This window comes from Jatropha curcas, chromosome 4 (genome assembly GCF_041381405.1).
Source record: "Jatropha curcas cultivar XTBG-Jc1 chromosome 4, XTBG_Jcur_1.0, whole genome shotgun sequence".
Taxonomy (NCBI): Eukaryota; Viridiplantae; Streptophyta; class Magnoliopsida; order Malpighiales; family Euphorbiaceae; genus Jatropha; species Jatropha curcas.
The window spans coordinates 7007579-7022000 of record NC_143154.1 but is presented as its reverse complement, the minus strand read 5'-3'; the positions used below and the strand labels follow the sequence as shown (position 1 = coordinate 7022000).

The window sequence follows — 14422 nt, the reverse complement described above, 5'->3', positions numbered from 1 at the left end:
TTTGAAAAGGGTAGCGAGTCCCAAATAAAACTCTTATCAAAGCAAGAGAATTTTTTTCAACGATCAAATGGGTTTAATAAATAAAATCAATCAAGCCCGTTCCATTTGGTTCTTTCTAAATCCAATCTTTTGGAAAAATCATGTGTCCTCACATGTCAATCAAGAATATTATTGCAAATCATTTAATCAAACATCCAAAGAAAATGAGAGGAGAAAAGATTTACAATTCATCCCTAATTATACAACCTACCCATTACCCTCTGATTTTCCCAAAACCCATAATTATTATTAATAAGTATTAATTGAGACCCATTAAGGTCTCTTACATTTTGCCACAGTAAAATAATGAAGCAAACCAAAATAAAAACATCCATGTAATACAAACACAATGTAAGCATTATTCACAAAATCTAAATCATACATCAATCATCATTAAACATTCATTCATTCACATAATGAGTATATGATGCATGTTCATATTACAAAATTGATAAATAAAGAGTTAATGTAATAATAATCATAAATGCGTTGAAATAAAAGGCATAAATTTAAGAGACAGAATAATAAAGATGCATAAAAGTAAAGAACATGACTTCAAAGACAATAAATTAAAGGTTTGAGCAAGATTTAAGTTCATGGACTTGATGTTCATCATGAATGATGAACAAATACAACAATCACTACTCTCAATCTTATTTTTTTGCTTATCCAGACCAAAATGAATTGTATATGCCTTTTAAGCAAGGATGCTTAAGGTTTAACTCGATTGGATCTCGGAATCAAAGCATGGTTATTAATTTTAAGTTGTTGAGGCTCTAAAATGAAGGTCCATACACCACTTCCAATGGCGCACGCCACATATAGTGGTGCATAGATCTTGCCCTGATCAGAATACCCACAAATAAGCATTCTGGAACCTTTTGGAAGAAGTGGGGCTGGGCCTATGCTAGTGGCATGCGCCATTGCACTGTGGCTTGCGCCATTAGTGTCGTGGCTTGCGCCGCTACCACCCAGAAAGCCCCCTTTTGGTTGATCATAGGTTTGCCTCACAACCAGCCTTAAGAATGGCGACTTAGGCCACTAAAGAAAAGAAGAAGAGGAGGAATAAGGGTTTAGACTCTCAGTTTACGTTTGCTTTAAAGAGAAACTTGAGATTGGATCACAAATGGCAAGAGATACCCAAGAACTTTGTTCTTTGATGAATGATCCCGAAGGAAATCATCCGTGCCTTTTTCATTAACTTTGATTCCTTATATAATAACATATAATCCTATAATCTCAGTAACGAACTACTGCTATACAACTGAGTTATTTAAAATAATAAGATAAACATAAATCTATTTACATACTTTAACACACCCCCTTAGTGTAAGCGGGAGGTTCACGAATGTTGAGATTGGCCCTAAAGTCATCAAACAGTATGCCCGAAAGACCTTCAGTAAAAATATCAGCAATTCGATAATGGGATGGTATGTGTAAAACACAAACCTGCCCACGAGCAACTTTCTCATGTACAAAGTGAATATCCATTTCAATGTGTTTAGTACGTTCATGTTGAACAGGATTACCTAAAAGATAAATGGCACTAACATTGTCACAATAAACCAATGTAGCCTTGTGCATCGGGAAATGTACGACCAAAAGTAAATTACGGATCTAACAAGACTCAGAGACAACATTTGCAACTCCTTTATACTCGGCTTCAGTACTAGACCGTGATAACGTTGGCTGTCGTTTGGAGGACTAGGAAATTAAGTTATCTCCGAGAAAACACAATAACCAAATGTGGATTGCCTAGTGTCAAGACATCCACCCCAATCAGCATCTGTATAAGAAATGAGACCAGACATTGAAGATTTGTGCAGATGGAAACCAAAATCTAGAGTGCCTTTTAAATATCGTAGAATCCGTTTAAGAACATTCATACGTGCAGTGTTTGGATCATGCATATGCAAACAAACTTGTTACACAGCATAGGATATATCCAGTCTCGTGAAAGTAAGATACTGCAATGCACTAGCTAAACTGCGATAATGAGTAGGATCCTCATATGAAGAACCAAAAGAGACATTTAGTTTGGACTTAGTATCAACATGTGTCACAGCAGGTTTACAAGAAGCCATGTGTCACGCCCCGACTCTAATCACCAGAGGAATTGTCCGCTTTGGTGTAGTCCACGGACGCCCTACACCTCAGTGTAGTCCCCGTACACCCTACATCTCACGGTTTTGTCCCGCAGGTGAAATGGGAAACTTCCTAGGAGGTCACCCATCCTAAGATTTCTGTTAAGCGAGCACGCTTAACCCTGGAGTTCTTCCAACTCTCCAGCCATTCCACCAAAAGGCGCCTCTAATGATTGGTTTCCCCCTTTCGATATATGATGCGATTCATTCTTGTGTCCCGCATTCCACTACCCTAGCTAGCCTGCCATCCTAGGATCGCTTTGCCGGGTCGAGATGTCACATGCCCACCAGCTTCCATATGGTTCGTCCTCGAACCATATATATCTACTGGAGGGGGTCCGGCTCTGATACCAATTGTCACGCCCCGACTCTAATCACCAGAGGAATTGTCCGCTTTGGTGTAGTCCACGGACGCCCTACACCTCAGTGTAGTCCGCGCACGCCCTACACCTCACGGTTTTGTCCCGCAGGTGAAATGGGAAACTTCCCAGGAGGTCACCCATCCTGAGATTTCTGTTAAGCGAGCACGCTTAACCCTAGAGTTCTTCCAACTCTCTAGCCATTCCACCAAAAGGCACCTCTAATGATTAGTTTCCCCCTTTTCGATATATGATTCGATTCATTCATGTGTCCCGCATTCCACTACCCTAGCTAGCCTGTCATCCTAGGATCGCTTTGCCTGGTCGGGATGTCTTACTATGCCAGCCCATTCAAGAATTTCTTCGGCATACTTGCGTTGACAATGAAATAACCCTCCTTTATGTCTAGTAACTGCAATGCCCAAAAAATAGCTCAGAGGACCCAAATCTTTCATAGCAAATTTAGAAACCAGTAATGACATAATCAATTGATGAAGCTTATCAGAAGAAACAGTAATTATGATATCGTCAACATATAAAAGGATGTATATCAAATCAATACCCTTGCTGTAGATAAAAAGAAAATGATCAGATTTGCCATGCAAAAAAGCAATTGTAGAAACAAAATCTGCAAACTGTGGATACCAGGCACGAGGAGCCTGTTTCAGACCATAGAGAGATTTTTTAAGAAGACACACATAATCTGGATGAACTCGATCTTTGAAACCCATGGACTGGTGCATATAAACTGTCTCATGTAAATATCCATGCAAAAATGCATTTTTAACATCTAACTGATGAATACTCCATGCTTTAGAAATAACTATGCTGAGAACAGTCTTGATTGTAGCTGGCTTTACCACAGGGTTGAAAGTTTCACCACAATCGACACCAACTTGTTGAGACCTGCCATCACCAACAAGATGGGCTTTGTGCCTCTCAAAAGAACCATCAGACTTCTTTTTAATTCTAAAAACCCACATTGAATGAATCACATTGACATTAAATGGACGGGGCACCAACTCCCACGTCTTATTTTTAATAAGAGCATTATATTCATCCAACATGGCTGCTTTCCAATTCAGGTCAAACAAGGCAGCTTTGGGATTTCGGGAAAGTGGGGATGGTGTGACTGAAGTCATCAGATTAAAATGTCGTTTGGGCAAAAAAATCCCTTGCATGCTTCGAGTTGTTATTGGTCATGTTGGAGGTGGAACTTGTTGGGTAGAAGCGATGGTTGTTGGTGAGGTACTGGTCGGTTCAACATGATCTACAGGTTATAGATCACATCAAGGCTCGATTGTGGAAGGTGTATTCGTGGAGCTGTCGGAACGCTGGTTTCAGGTGGTAGAAATGGGGATGCAGGAGTAACGAGTTTGGATTGGTGAGCAGGAAAAAATGCAGCATGGTTTTGCATGGTTTGTTGCAGTAAGGGATGCAAACCATCATCTAAAAAACTATAATGATGATGTGATGGTGTATGCAAAGTCATAAAAGGAAATTCGGGCTCATCAAATATGACATGCCTGGAGATTATTATTTTATTACTGGACAAATCATAACATTTATATCCCCTATGATTAAGTGGGTAAGCCAAAAACACACATGGAGTAGAACGAGGTTGGAGTTTATTTATTGTTGTGGATGGAAATAGAGGATAACATAAACAACCAAAAACCCGTAGATGTTTGTAAGATGGGTCAAGATGATAAAGAAGCTGAGTAGGAGAAGAATAATCCAGATTCTTGCTTGGAATAATGTTCAAAAGATAAGTAGCCATTTGTAAAGCATGATGCCAAAAAATAGGTGGCATGGATGAATGAGAAAGAAGAGTTTGAATCATGTTGTTTATGGTTTGTATTTTTCGTTCAGTCTTTCCATTTTGTGAAGAAGTGTGGGGACATGAAAAACGAAACAACATGCCATTTTTGTGACAAAATAGCTTGAATGACTCATTATGAAATTCCTTGCCATTATCACATTGAAAATATTTAATGTTTCTCTCAAACTGTGTTTTGACGAGAGCACTAAAGGAAAGGAAAATGCTATACACCTGTGACTTTTTGCCAAGTGGAAAGGTCCACAAAAAATTAATGCAATCATCCAAGAAAAGAACATAATATTTATGTCCAGCAGAGCTCAAAATAGGAGAGGCCCATAAATCACTATGTATTATATGAAATGGCGTTAGAGTGCAAGAAAAAGAAGCAAAAAGAGGCAGCTTAACATGTTTCCCAAAAACATATGAATTACAAACTGAAGAACAAGAAGAAAGTTTACAATCAATGAACTTATTTTTGCTAAGAGAATTTAGAATAGATGTTCCTGGGTGTGCCAATCTATGATGCCATAAAGCAGAAGATAGAGCAGCAAAAGGAGATGGAGAATGAACTGGAGAACATGATATAGGATAAAGGTCCCCAATGCTATTACACCTCATTAGTGGCATCCCTGTCCATAACTCCTTCACAGAAAAACCAAAAGGATCAAACTCAACAGAAACTCTATTATTAATAGCAAACTGACGCATATAAACCAAGTTTTTAATGAGTTTGGGTGCATGGAGAACTTTGGTGAAATGGAATGGTGGGTGTGGTGGGGAGAGAGATGTGTGTCCATAACCACGAATTGGAATTTCCTGTCCACTTCCAACAATTATATTATTATTATTGCTCATATTAAAATAAGACGAGAGAGTACCTAGAGATAATGTCATATGCAAAGTGGCTCCTGTGTCCATGTACCAAGTCTCTTCAGGAGGATTACGAGACATGGTTTGCATTACAGCATCAATATCAGTAGGTGCATAACTAGAAGGAGATGCATGTGTAGCATATGCTTGTTGTGGACGAGATCCTAGAATGCTAGACTGTCGTGCAGGTGGATGTGTCCAAGGAGTTGTTGGATATGGACATAGTGGTGAAGTCCAAGCTTGCTGACCCCATGAGTGCCATGGTGGATAGGCAGACCATGAATAAAATGGTGGTTGCTGCTGCTAAAAACGCTGCTGCCACTTTTGTAGATGTCCATTATCGTGGTTATTGCCACCACAATCTCTACCACGGCCGCCATCGCTTTTTCCTTTATTGTTGTTTCTAGGCTGACCTCGTTTCTGTCCGTTATTGCTGTGATTGTACTGATTACTTGAACCACGATTTGAGCCACGATCGAAGACAAAATTATCATCCGAACTACTAGTAGTAAGAAGAGCAGTTCCAGCAGCGTTAGAGGCTGTGGCTATTTGCTTAGCTTTGTGGGTTTCCTCAAGGATAAGCCTTGAATGTGCCTCATAAAACGGAGGCAATGGATCACTCTGTTGAATGAAAGTAGCAACACCATCGTAATTCTCATTCAATCCCACAATTAATTGGAGAACTAACCTTTGATTTGAGATCGATGCATCAACGTTTGAAAGTTGATCAAAAAGCATCTTAAGTTCCTGACAATAAGATGAAACGTTTGAAAAATCATCAAGATGAACATAAGTGAATTGATTTTCCAGATAAACAACACGAGAATTTTTGTTATCCTGAAAAATATTTTTCAAACGTTCCCATGCTTGGTGTGCAGTTGTATCCGGCTCTAGGATGGTGTTAAGAAGATCATTAGAAATCGTGCCATAAATCCATTTAAGAATTATGGCGTCTAATCGTGACCATAACTCAGGAACGACTTCAACTACTTGTTCCTTGCCTTTTTCAGACAGCTTTGGTGGAATGATATAGTCAATCACCTTGTATGCACGACAATGGATTTTAAAAAGTTTAGCCCATGAGGAATACTATCCTTTTTCCATCTCAAGAGTAATGGGGATGAAATTTTTGACATTGTTGACACTAAGATCTGGGTGAAAATCAGTTTTGCCGGCCATTTAGGAGAAAAGAAGAGAAGAGAAAAAACAAAAATAGGGTTGGAAAAGAAATAGGCAGCGGAACAAATTAGGGCTCTGATACCATGAAGGAAATCATCTGTGCCTTTTTCATTAACTTTGATTCCTTATATACTAATATGTAACCCTATAATCTTGGTAACTAACTACTGCTATACAATTGAGCTATTTAAAATAATAAGATAAACATAAATCTGTTTACATACTTTAACAGATCCGAGATATGTTTACTTGATTAGTGTTTTTAAGAAAAGTTGATTGGCAAACCCACTGAAATTCTTTGTATAAAAATATTCTCCCTTAACGCAAATCAATAACACTTGTTAAGGATTTGAATTAAGGGATTTTGAGAATAAAAAATGCAAGAGTTTGGTTAGGCAACCAAAAATTCCTCCTTGTTTTGCCTAGACCTTTGTTCTATTTATAAGCAAATGAGTGGTAGGTGACCCTAGTTTTATGGCTTACGTGGCACGGGTCAGCCCAATTTTCAAGGAATCAGCCCAGGTGGTATGCAAAACGAGGCAGTTCATCAGGATGCGTCATAGACATACCCAAGACGTGTTTTTGGGCCCTCTTTTGATACAAACCCTGAAAACGTCAAATTAGCCCGATGGGTCACATTTCTTAAACTCAGATCATCAGTCTGACAATCAAATTCATCAGATGTGTCAAACTCATTTTATCACAAAAAAGGTTATCATCACTGAGTCATTTTGGGGAAAAAATTGAGTGTCTACAATGGAAAATCACATGAAAAGTTCTCTTCAGGCAAGCCAAGCTCATAACATGTTATTCATACCATCATTAAATCATACAAATCCTTACCTTATGCAAATATCCTCAAATACTCAAGTTTCCAATTTTTTTGTCATAGGAAAAGCTCATATACTCATGGATTTAAGTAAAGCATAGTCACCAATATATAAATACATACTTAATATCACAATTAAAAGAAGAAAAGCAAGTTAAAGTGCAAACAAACCTAGGTATCATATATTCCTAAGTTCGGCCATACTAAGGGCATGGAGAAAGAAAATTTGCTTTTGTATATTAAGTATCCTAACATCCTTAATTAAATTCTAATATCACATAAATATTATCTAGATACCTAATTGCACAATTTACATGCAAAAACCTCCAATTTCTCATACCAAAAGTCATAGGAAAATTTGGCAAATCATTGAATTCATGCAAAAGATTACCTCAACAATTAAATCATGTTACAATCATTATTAAGAAGCATTATCATTAATTAAAATGAAGAGAAACCAAGCCTTACCACCCTAGGGTGGTTTGACCAACATTATTGCAGAGGGGAGGGGAACTTATTCAAGCAATTGAATACACATATATCTTCTAATATCACCCAAGAACACAATTAAGCATTTAGCTCACATTAATTAGACCAATATATATAAAATCCAAAAAAAAAAATCTTCACAAAACCTAGAATTGTAAAATAGCAAAAATGGAAAGAAAAGATGAGGAATTAAGAGTATTAACCTCTTAATTAAGCTTTAGGAAGCTTAAAATCACCAATTACACTTAGCTTTCGCTTAGTCTAACTTAGAGGTCCACCTTCTTTAATCCAAGAGAAATCCAAAAATTAAAACAAAAGAAAAGCAAAGAAGAGAAAGGATAGAAATCATGTGTGAGATGAGAAAAATTAAAACCCTCAACTAATTCCAAAACCCCAACTCAAATATAAAATCTCTACTTACCTGAACTTGTAAAAAAAATCTTTAAGTTTTCTTCAAAATCTCAACTTAACTCCCCAAGTGTAACCTTAATCTTCAAGAGTTCAAGCTTAGATTTGGTTTAGAGAAGATGAATCATGAGTTCTTTTGTAGGAAAATGAAAATCAAAAGAGAGGAAATGGCAGTGGTGTATTCGACCAAGAGAGAAGGAAAAGAGAGGAGAGGAGATAAGGAAAAGAAAAGAAAAAGAAAGAAAAGAGAAATGGGCTATAGCAAAAATAATGGGGGGCATTTTAGTAAATAAAGACAACTTGCTCATGACGTTGTCGCATGGGTGGTTGAGATTTAATCTCCACTATTTGATCAAATGGCTCATATCTTCTCCTACAACAATTTCTCAAAATTATAATTTCCTCCACATAACTTATTATTTTTATTTAATAATTCTAATTCTCCAATTTTCTAATTTCTAAAAATACCATAAATCGCTATTCAATAATTGCTTAATTTCTTTAAATAAATTCATAACTTATTTTGTACCCACCGAAATAATATACACATGCTCCAAAATAATTATCAAAAATATTAGTTATGAATAATAATTTTTTCCGGATCGGAAAAACACCAATTTTCTTGTCGGGTTGTACTATTCACAGACTGGTAATATTCACCAATAATTAATTACTGAATTAATCATGCAAAATTTATATCTTAACTTAAATTAATTAGGACTAATCACATCAAGTCTAATTATCTCCACGAATATTAATTATGCTCAATATCCTTCTCGAGTTCAAATAAAATATTATTTTCCTCTCGAATGATACCATTCAGGACCCAATCAAATAATATTATTTTAAGATCTAAAATTTGGGGGCGTTACAGGCTTAGAGGGAGAAAGATCGAAAACTAAATGGAGGAAAAGGAAGAGGTGAGGTCGGTAATGCTGTCGGCGAGAGGGAGAAAGAGAGGTGGAGTGTCGCTGTTGTGGTGGTTGATCGAGGGTGAGAGGGAGAGAGCGACATTGTTGATTGAGGTTGAGAGAGTCGCGAGAGAGAAAGAAAAAGTGGCCCATGCAATTTAAAGGAAAGAGAGAAACATAGGCCAGCACCTATGTTAGGGTTGGAGAAGTGGGCAGGCACGCATGAACCCCAAGCCAGGCGAGCACCTAGGCTAGGCTTATGCGTTCGCATAGCTCTCTCGACCTATATTTTTATTTTTATTATTTTCCCCTTTTTTTCTTTTTGCTAGTTATTGTATTTGCTGTGTATTATTATTGTTCTAAGGCATTATATATATATATATATATATATATATATATATATATTGTTTCTATTTATATTCATGCAAATAAACAGCAAATAAATAAAAAAAGGTTGGCAATATAATCAACATAAATAAAAATAAGACTGAAGAAAAAGTTTTATTTATTTTATAAGGATTTCTTTTCTTCTTTTTCTATTTTACAGCCAAAAAGCAAAATATTTTTTTCTTCTTCCTGCCTTTACCAAAAAGCACTAACTTCAACCCTTGCAAAGCTATCCCACCCCATTTCTCTCATAAACACGCGAAAGTTTTCCCATATTCTCAATCGAATCAAGGAATTTTTTATTAGCTTTTCTAGATGGAACGATAATCATTGCTCTCACTGGTTTGTCGAACATTTTCTCAGGATTTGGCATAGGAAATATGGGCATACCAAGTGATGTTGGGTTGTTTCTGTGTTTGTATGTTACTGGTTAAACTGAAATAGATTTATTTATTCTTTTTTCTTCATTTTTTTATTTTATCATTCATTTTTCAGATTACATTTTTTTATTTTCTTATCATGTTGTTTTGCTTTTTCTTATTTCTTTTTAAATGAAATTGATAGAGAAAGACAGATAGAGAATGTATGGGAGAGGAGAGAAATGGATAGATGATTGCCTTTAAGAATACCATTTGTCATGGATGGATGGAGAGATGCCTTGAACGGCAAAATGAGATACAACTTTTATAATTTTTTCAATGTATTTTTTTGTTAAGTTTATACAGTTGTAGAGATGGATGGATTTGGATTTGCATTTAACGGCAAAAAGCAATAAAATTAGACGGAAGGACCATTTAATGAGATGAAATCCAACCTCAAGGACTAAATACCTAATATACAAAAGTATGAGGACGACTTCATTAATTTTGTAAAATTTCAGGGACGAAATAATTATTTTCCCATGATATTAATATGGATAAAAAATTGAGCTCAAAGTTATTCAAATCTATTTTTTTTTATAAAATAACCATCAATTCATCATTAACAAGCATAGAACTCAACAAGCTCGTCTAGCAACTCTGTTTGTTGTTTGGCATGCTAATAGTATTCAACTCACTCGACCTCTTTGCGAGTTTGTGAAGGAGTAGGTTGTTAATGATGTTGGAGCTAATGAGATAGCGTTGATGGGACTTACCAAAATGGACAAGATGTAGGTCGTCGGAATAAGAAACAAAGGCGGACGAGTAAGATGAGAAATCAACACCGACAGCTATGAGAATGATCGATGATGGAATTTGTTGCTTTGAGGTTGATGTCGAAGCAAGCACCAGAGAATACGATGACGACCGCGTCTGGATATGGTCCAAAGATAAGAGGCTTAAAGGATCTGTAAGATTTGTAGGGTTTAAAGGTTAAAGTTGGGATTTCTGTTGGCTCAAGGGTTAAATTCTAATCTCGAGATTTTGATGATTAAAACAAAATAAATAAATTTAAATTATATTATTTGTGCTAATAATATTTTATGTAGATTACATATGGAAAGTTATAAATGAACAAGGCAAGTTTTACAGATTCAAGGATTATGAAGAATTTTGAAGACCCCAGTGGTTAGACTTTTAGGAATTATTGTAGGATAGAGAGAACATTCAATTATAAGCACAAAAATCAAATTTCTCTCATCAAAATTATTTTTCGAAAATAATTCTTCAAAATAAATCTTTTCATTCCTTGATTTTACATTAAAAATCATTTTTCGAATTCTCTTAAGATTCAAAATATTCGAATTACCTAAATTAAAGAGACTTTGTCTCTAACAATTTTGGTAATACGAATAACTTGAATAAAGATCTTATGCACTTCATTTTCGGAAACAAAACCTTTTTGAAGATCTAAGAACTTTGATTTATCTTCTTACCTAAAATGAAGAAAGATCTTATTTTAATTCGTTTTAGTAAGAAAAATCTTTTCGGAAGATATTTATTCAAGTATTTACTTTTGAAAATCTTTATTTTAAGGAAAGAAAGATTGTCTCTTATTTTCTTACCAAAAAGAAAGAATATTGACTCAAAAGATTTTGGTAACAAGAATTTCCGTATCTTCTAAATAAGGAAAGTCAATATTCTGATTTGAAAAAGAGATTTTCACTTTCTAAAAACGAGAGTCACAGACCTCTCTATAAAAAGACATTTTCATTCTTGAAAAATGTGGAAGAAAGAGTTTTCGTTTTAAGAGTATTCATCCATTGATCATATCCTTTATTTCTCAAAACTTACTTTCTACCCCCTTATTTCTTTTCATCTTTATACTTTACGTTTTATGTTTAAAAGAGAAAAGAAATTTTCTATAACAACTTCTTTTGAAAAACAGTTCTGTTTCTAAGCGATTTTCTAATCTGAAAAATTGTTTTTCCTTTGCTTATATTTGCATTTCTGTCTATCTATTGAGATTCTATAATCTTTAGTAGACATGTTTCTTTTTGATAAACATTTGTATAATAGCTTAGGTGAGAAACTATTGTTGTGACATCCTACCGAGTCGAGTCTTTGCATAGTCGAGTCTTTGCATAGAGTTGAGTTGAGTCGAGTTGAACCAAACCCGGTTGGGGTAGAATGGGTTTATAAGTGGATTTACTTGCCCTAGAATATTAAGTTGAGGTATTAAAAGGTAACATGTAGAAATGTAGGTCTTATTTGGTAATTGCATCATACAATTAAAGAGATGGTTGGGAAGTATACGAGCCTTCCATTTGACCTTGCGTTCTTCATTTTCTTCACCTTCATCTTCAACGTTTTCTTCATCTTCATCTTCCTCTTTATCTCCTTCATCTTTCTCTTCATCTCTTTCCCTTCTCCATCCATTTTCATGGTAGTTAAGCATTAAGGCAACCTCTAGTTCTCCAAGTAAGTAGAATTTCTTGAAGCTTTATGCTATTCAACCTCTAATTGAGTTATATCGTAGATAAGTGATAAGAATTTTTATTATAGGTGAAGGAAGTTCAAAGAGTGTAGAGAAGAGAAGCTAGAACAGAGCTCACGCGTTTTTGGAGTAAAGGTTTGATATCTCTTGATTTTTATTATTGTCTTTGCATGAGAATTTGTGTGGTGTGTTGCTATTGAGACAATATATTGCTTTATGTTGGAGAATGGTAGTGGTGAGAAAACAGGGGAGGTATTGAGTTTATGTTGAAAACAGGGGAGGTATTGAGTTTATGTTGAAAACAGGGGAGGACTTCATCTTGATTTTGACCCTATTTAATGAGGGAATTAGGAAGTGTCATAGAAGAGTTATTTGTTGCTCTATGTGTTATCTTTACGTGGGCTTTTGAATCATTCAATTTGGAGTTGTATATTGAGAGTTATGGCCAAAAGAATACAGACTGTACAGTCTGGAATCACGTCGCGCGCGCCGCGCAGGCTGGGCAGCGTGTCGCGCTCGCGAATTCCACATGCGCGGTCGCAACTTTGGCTAGAAGCTCTCTGACTCTCAGTTTGCGCATTTCGCGCTCGCGAACTCCACAAGCACGCTCGCGACTTCATCTCGCGCTCGCGATTTGTGTTGCGCGGTCGCGACTTGAGCCAGAAACCTCTCTGACTCTCAAATGGTACATCTCGCGCTCGCGAGGGTTGAAGACGCGCTCGCGACTTGGTCTCGAGCTCGCGACTAAGGTTGCGCGGTCGCGACTTTGAGCCAGAAACTCTCTGACTCTCATTTGACATTCTCGCGCTTGCGACTTGGCATGTCGCGCTCGCGACTGATGCTTTGACATTCTTTTTGTCTTCATTTCCTATGCAATTAACTTCCTTTGCTCAACATGCATGCATCCAATCATTTTACAACAAAAATACAACATAAGAACATGGATTAAAACAACATACAAGCATTCATATGATGTGAAATCAAATCAACATGATGAACTATGAAGTTGTAAAACCATTTATGTGCTATTGTGTTACATTGTTGATATGCTAATATGAAGCTCCATTGAGGTTGGGTAGAAACCATGTAGATAAGGCTATGTCGCGACATAGAATAGCAGATCTGCGCCCCATACAGTTTGGAACTCCGGCTACAGGCCGTTGAGTGGATATGATTATACAGGCCATAGCAGCCAAGCATACAGTATTCATACAGTTTATCTTATCACTTCGGTTTCACTATAACCTTATGGAGCCATACAGATATTTTAACTTGCTATTGCATGAATCATACAGTAAAATAAACAGTAAGAAAGATCATTAAGGTAAAATGAAAGCCGCATGTTATGTGTGATTATATGTGCTTACATAATGCTTTTTGCTTATATGTGTGCTTATTGTTGTTTTATGTTGAGATATCCACTGAGCTTTATTTGCTCAGCGAGTTACCTGTTTAACTCACAGGTTTTGAGACTAGTCCGTAGAGGGTCCGTTTACAACTGCTGCCGTTCATCTATAAAAGACTCGGTCTTCAGGGTAGAAACTCATTTTGTTATTCTTTTATGGCATGTACAGGGCACACAGTTGGGCCCAATCCATTTTGTAACTGGTATCATGTCTTGTAAATATTCAGTACATTATTACTATAAGCAATCTTAGCATGATATTAGATTCATTATACATTATGATTTCAGCATGTCAGTTCATTCAGTCAACCAGTTTGTAGCGTCTCGGCTCGGTTTATTCGGGTTTACGGGTGGACCGGGAAGGGATGTTACAAATTTTGGTATCAGAGCCCTAGGTTTAGTTTGCCCGGGGTTTGCATTCATAAGTCAGTATAGTGTACATGCCATGTCTACCCTGATGAACTAAGCAGTTGTTGTTCTTTTAGGAGGATGTCACAAGAGGGTGAGAGTGAGTCACATGCCTCCAGAGCAGTGGAGGGTGAGGCTCCAGCAGCACCAGGTCAAGAAGCGTTATTAAAGCAACTTGCAGATACTTTTCGACAGATTGCAGGAGTGATACCTCAAGCACCAATAGTAGTAGAAAGGGAAAGAAAGCCCCCACTAGAGAAGCTCAGAAAGTATGGTGCAAAGGAATTCAGCGCTAACAAGGATGATAGTCCGGAAA

The 14422-nt window shown here is 36.6% G+C and overlaps 1 protein-coding gene across 1 annotated transcript; it reads right to left on the bottom strand.

Annotated features, from left to right (window-relative positions):
• Window positions 1–5537: 5537 nt before the first annotated feature.
• On the bottom strand, window positions 5538–6413 carry LOC149496784 (uncharacterized). Its single transcript, XM_089719922.1, has 2 exons — window positions 6369–6413; window positions 5538–6275 (listed from the first exon to the last, which is right to left on the bottom strand). Exons 1-2 carry the CDS (start codon window positions 6411–6413, stop codon window positions 5538–5540), a joined length of 783 nt encoding a protein of 260 aa, XP_089576048.1.
• Window positions 6414–14422: the final 8009 nt, after the last annotated feature.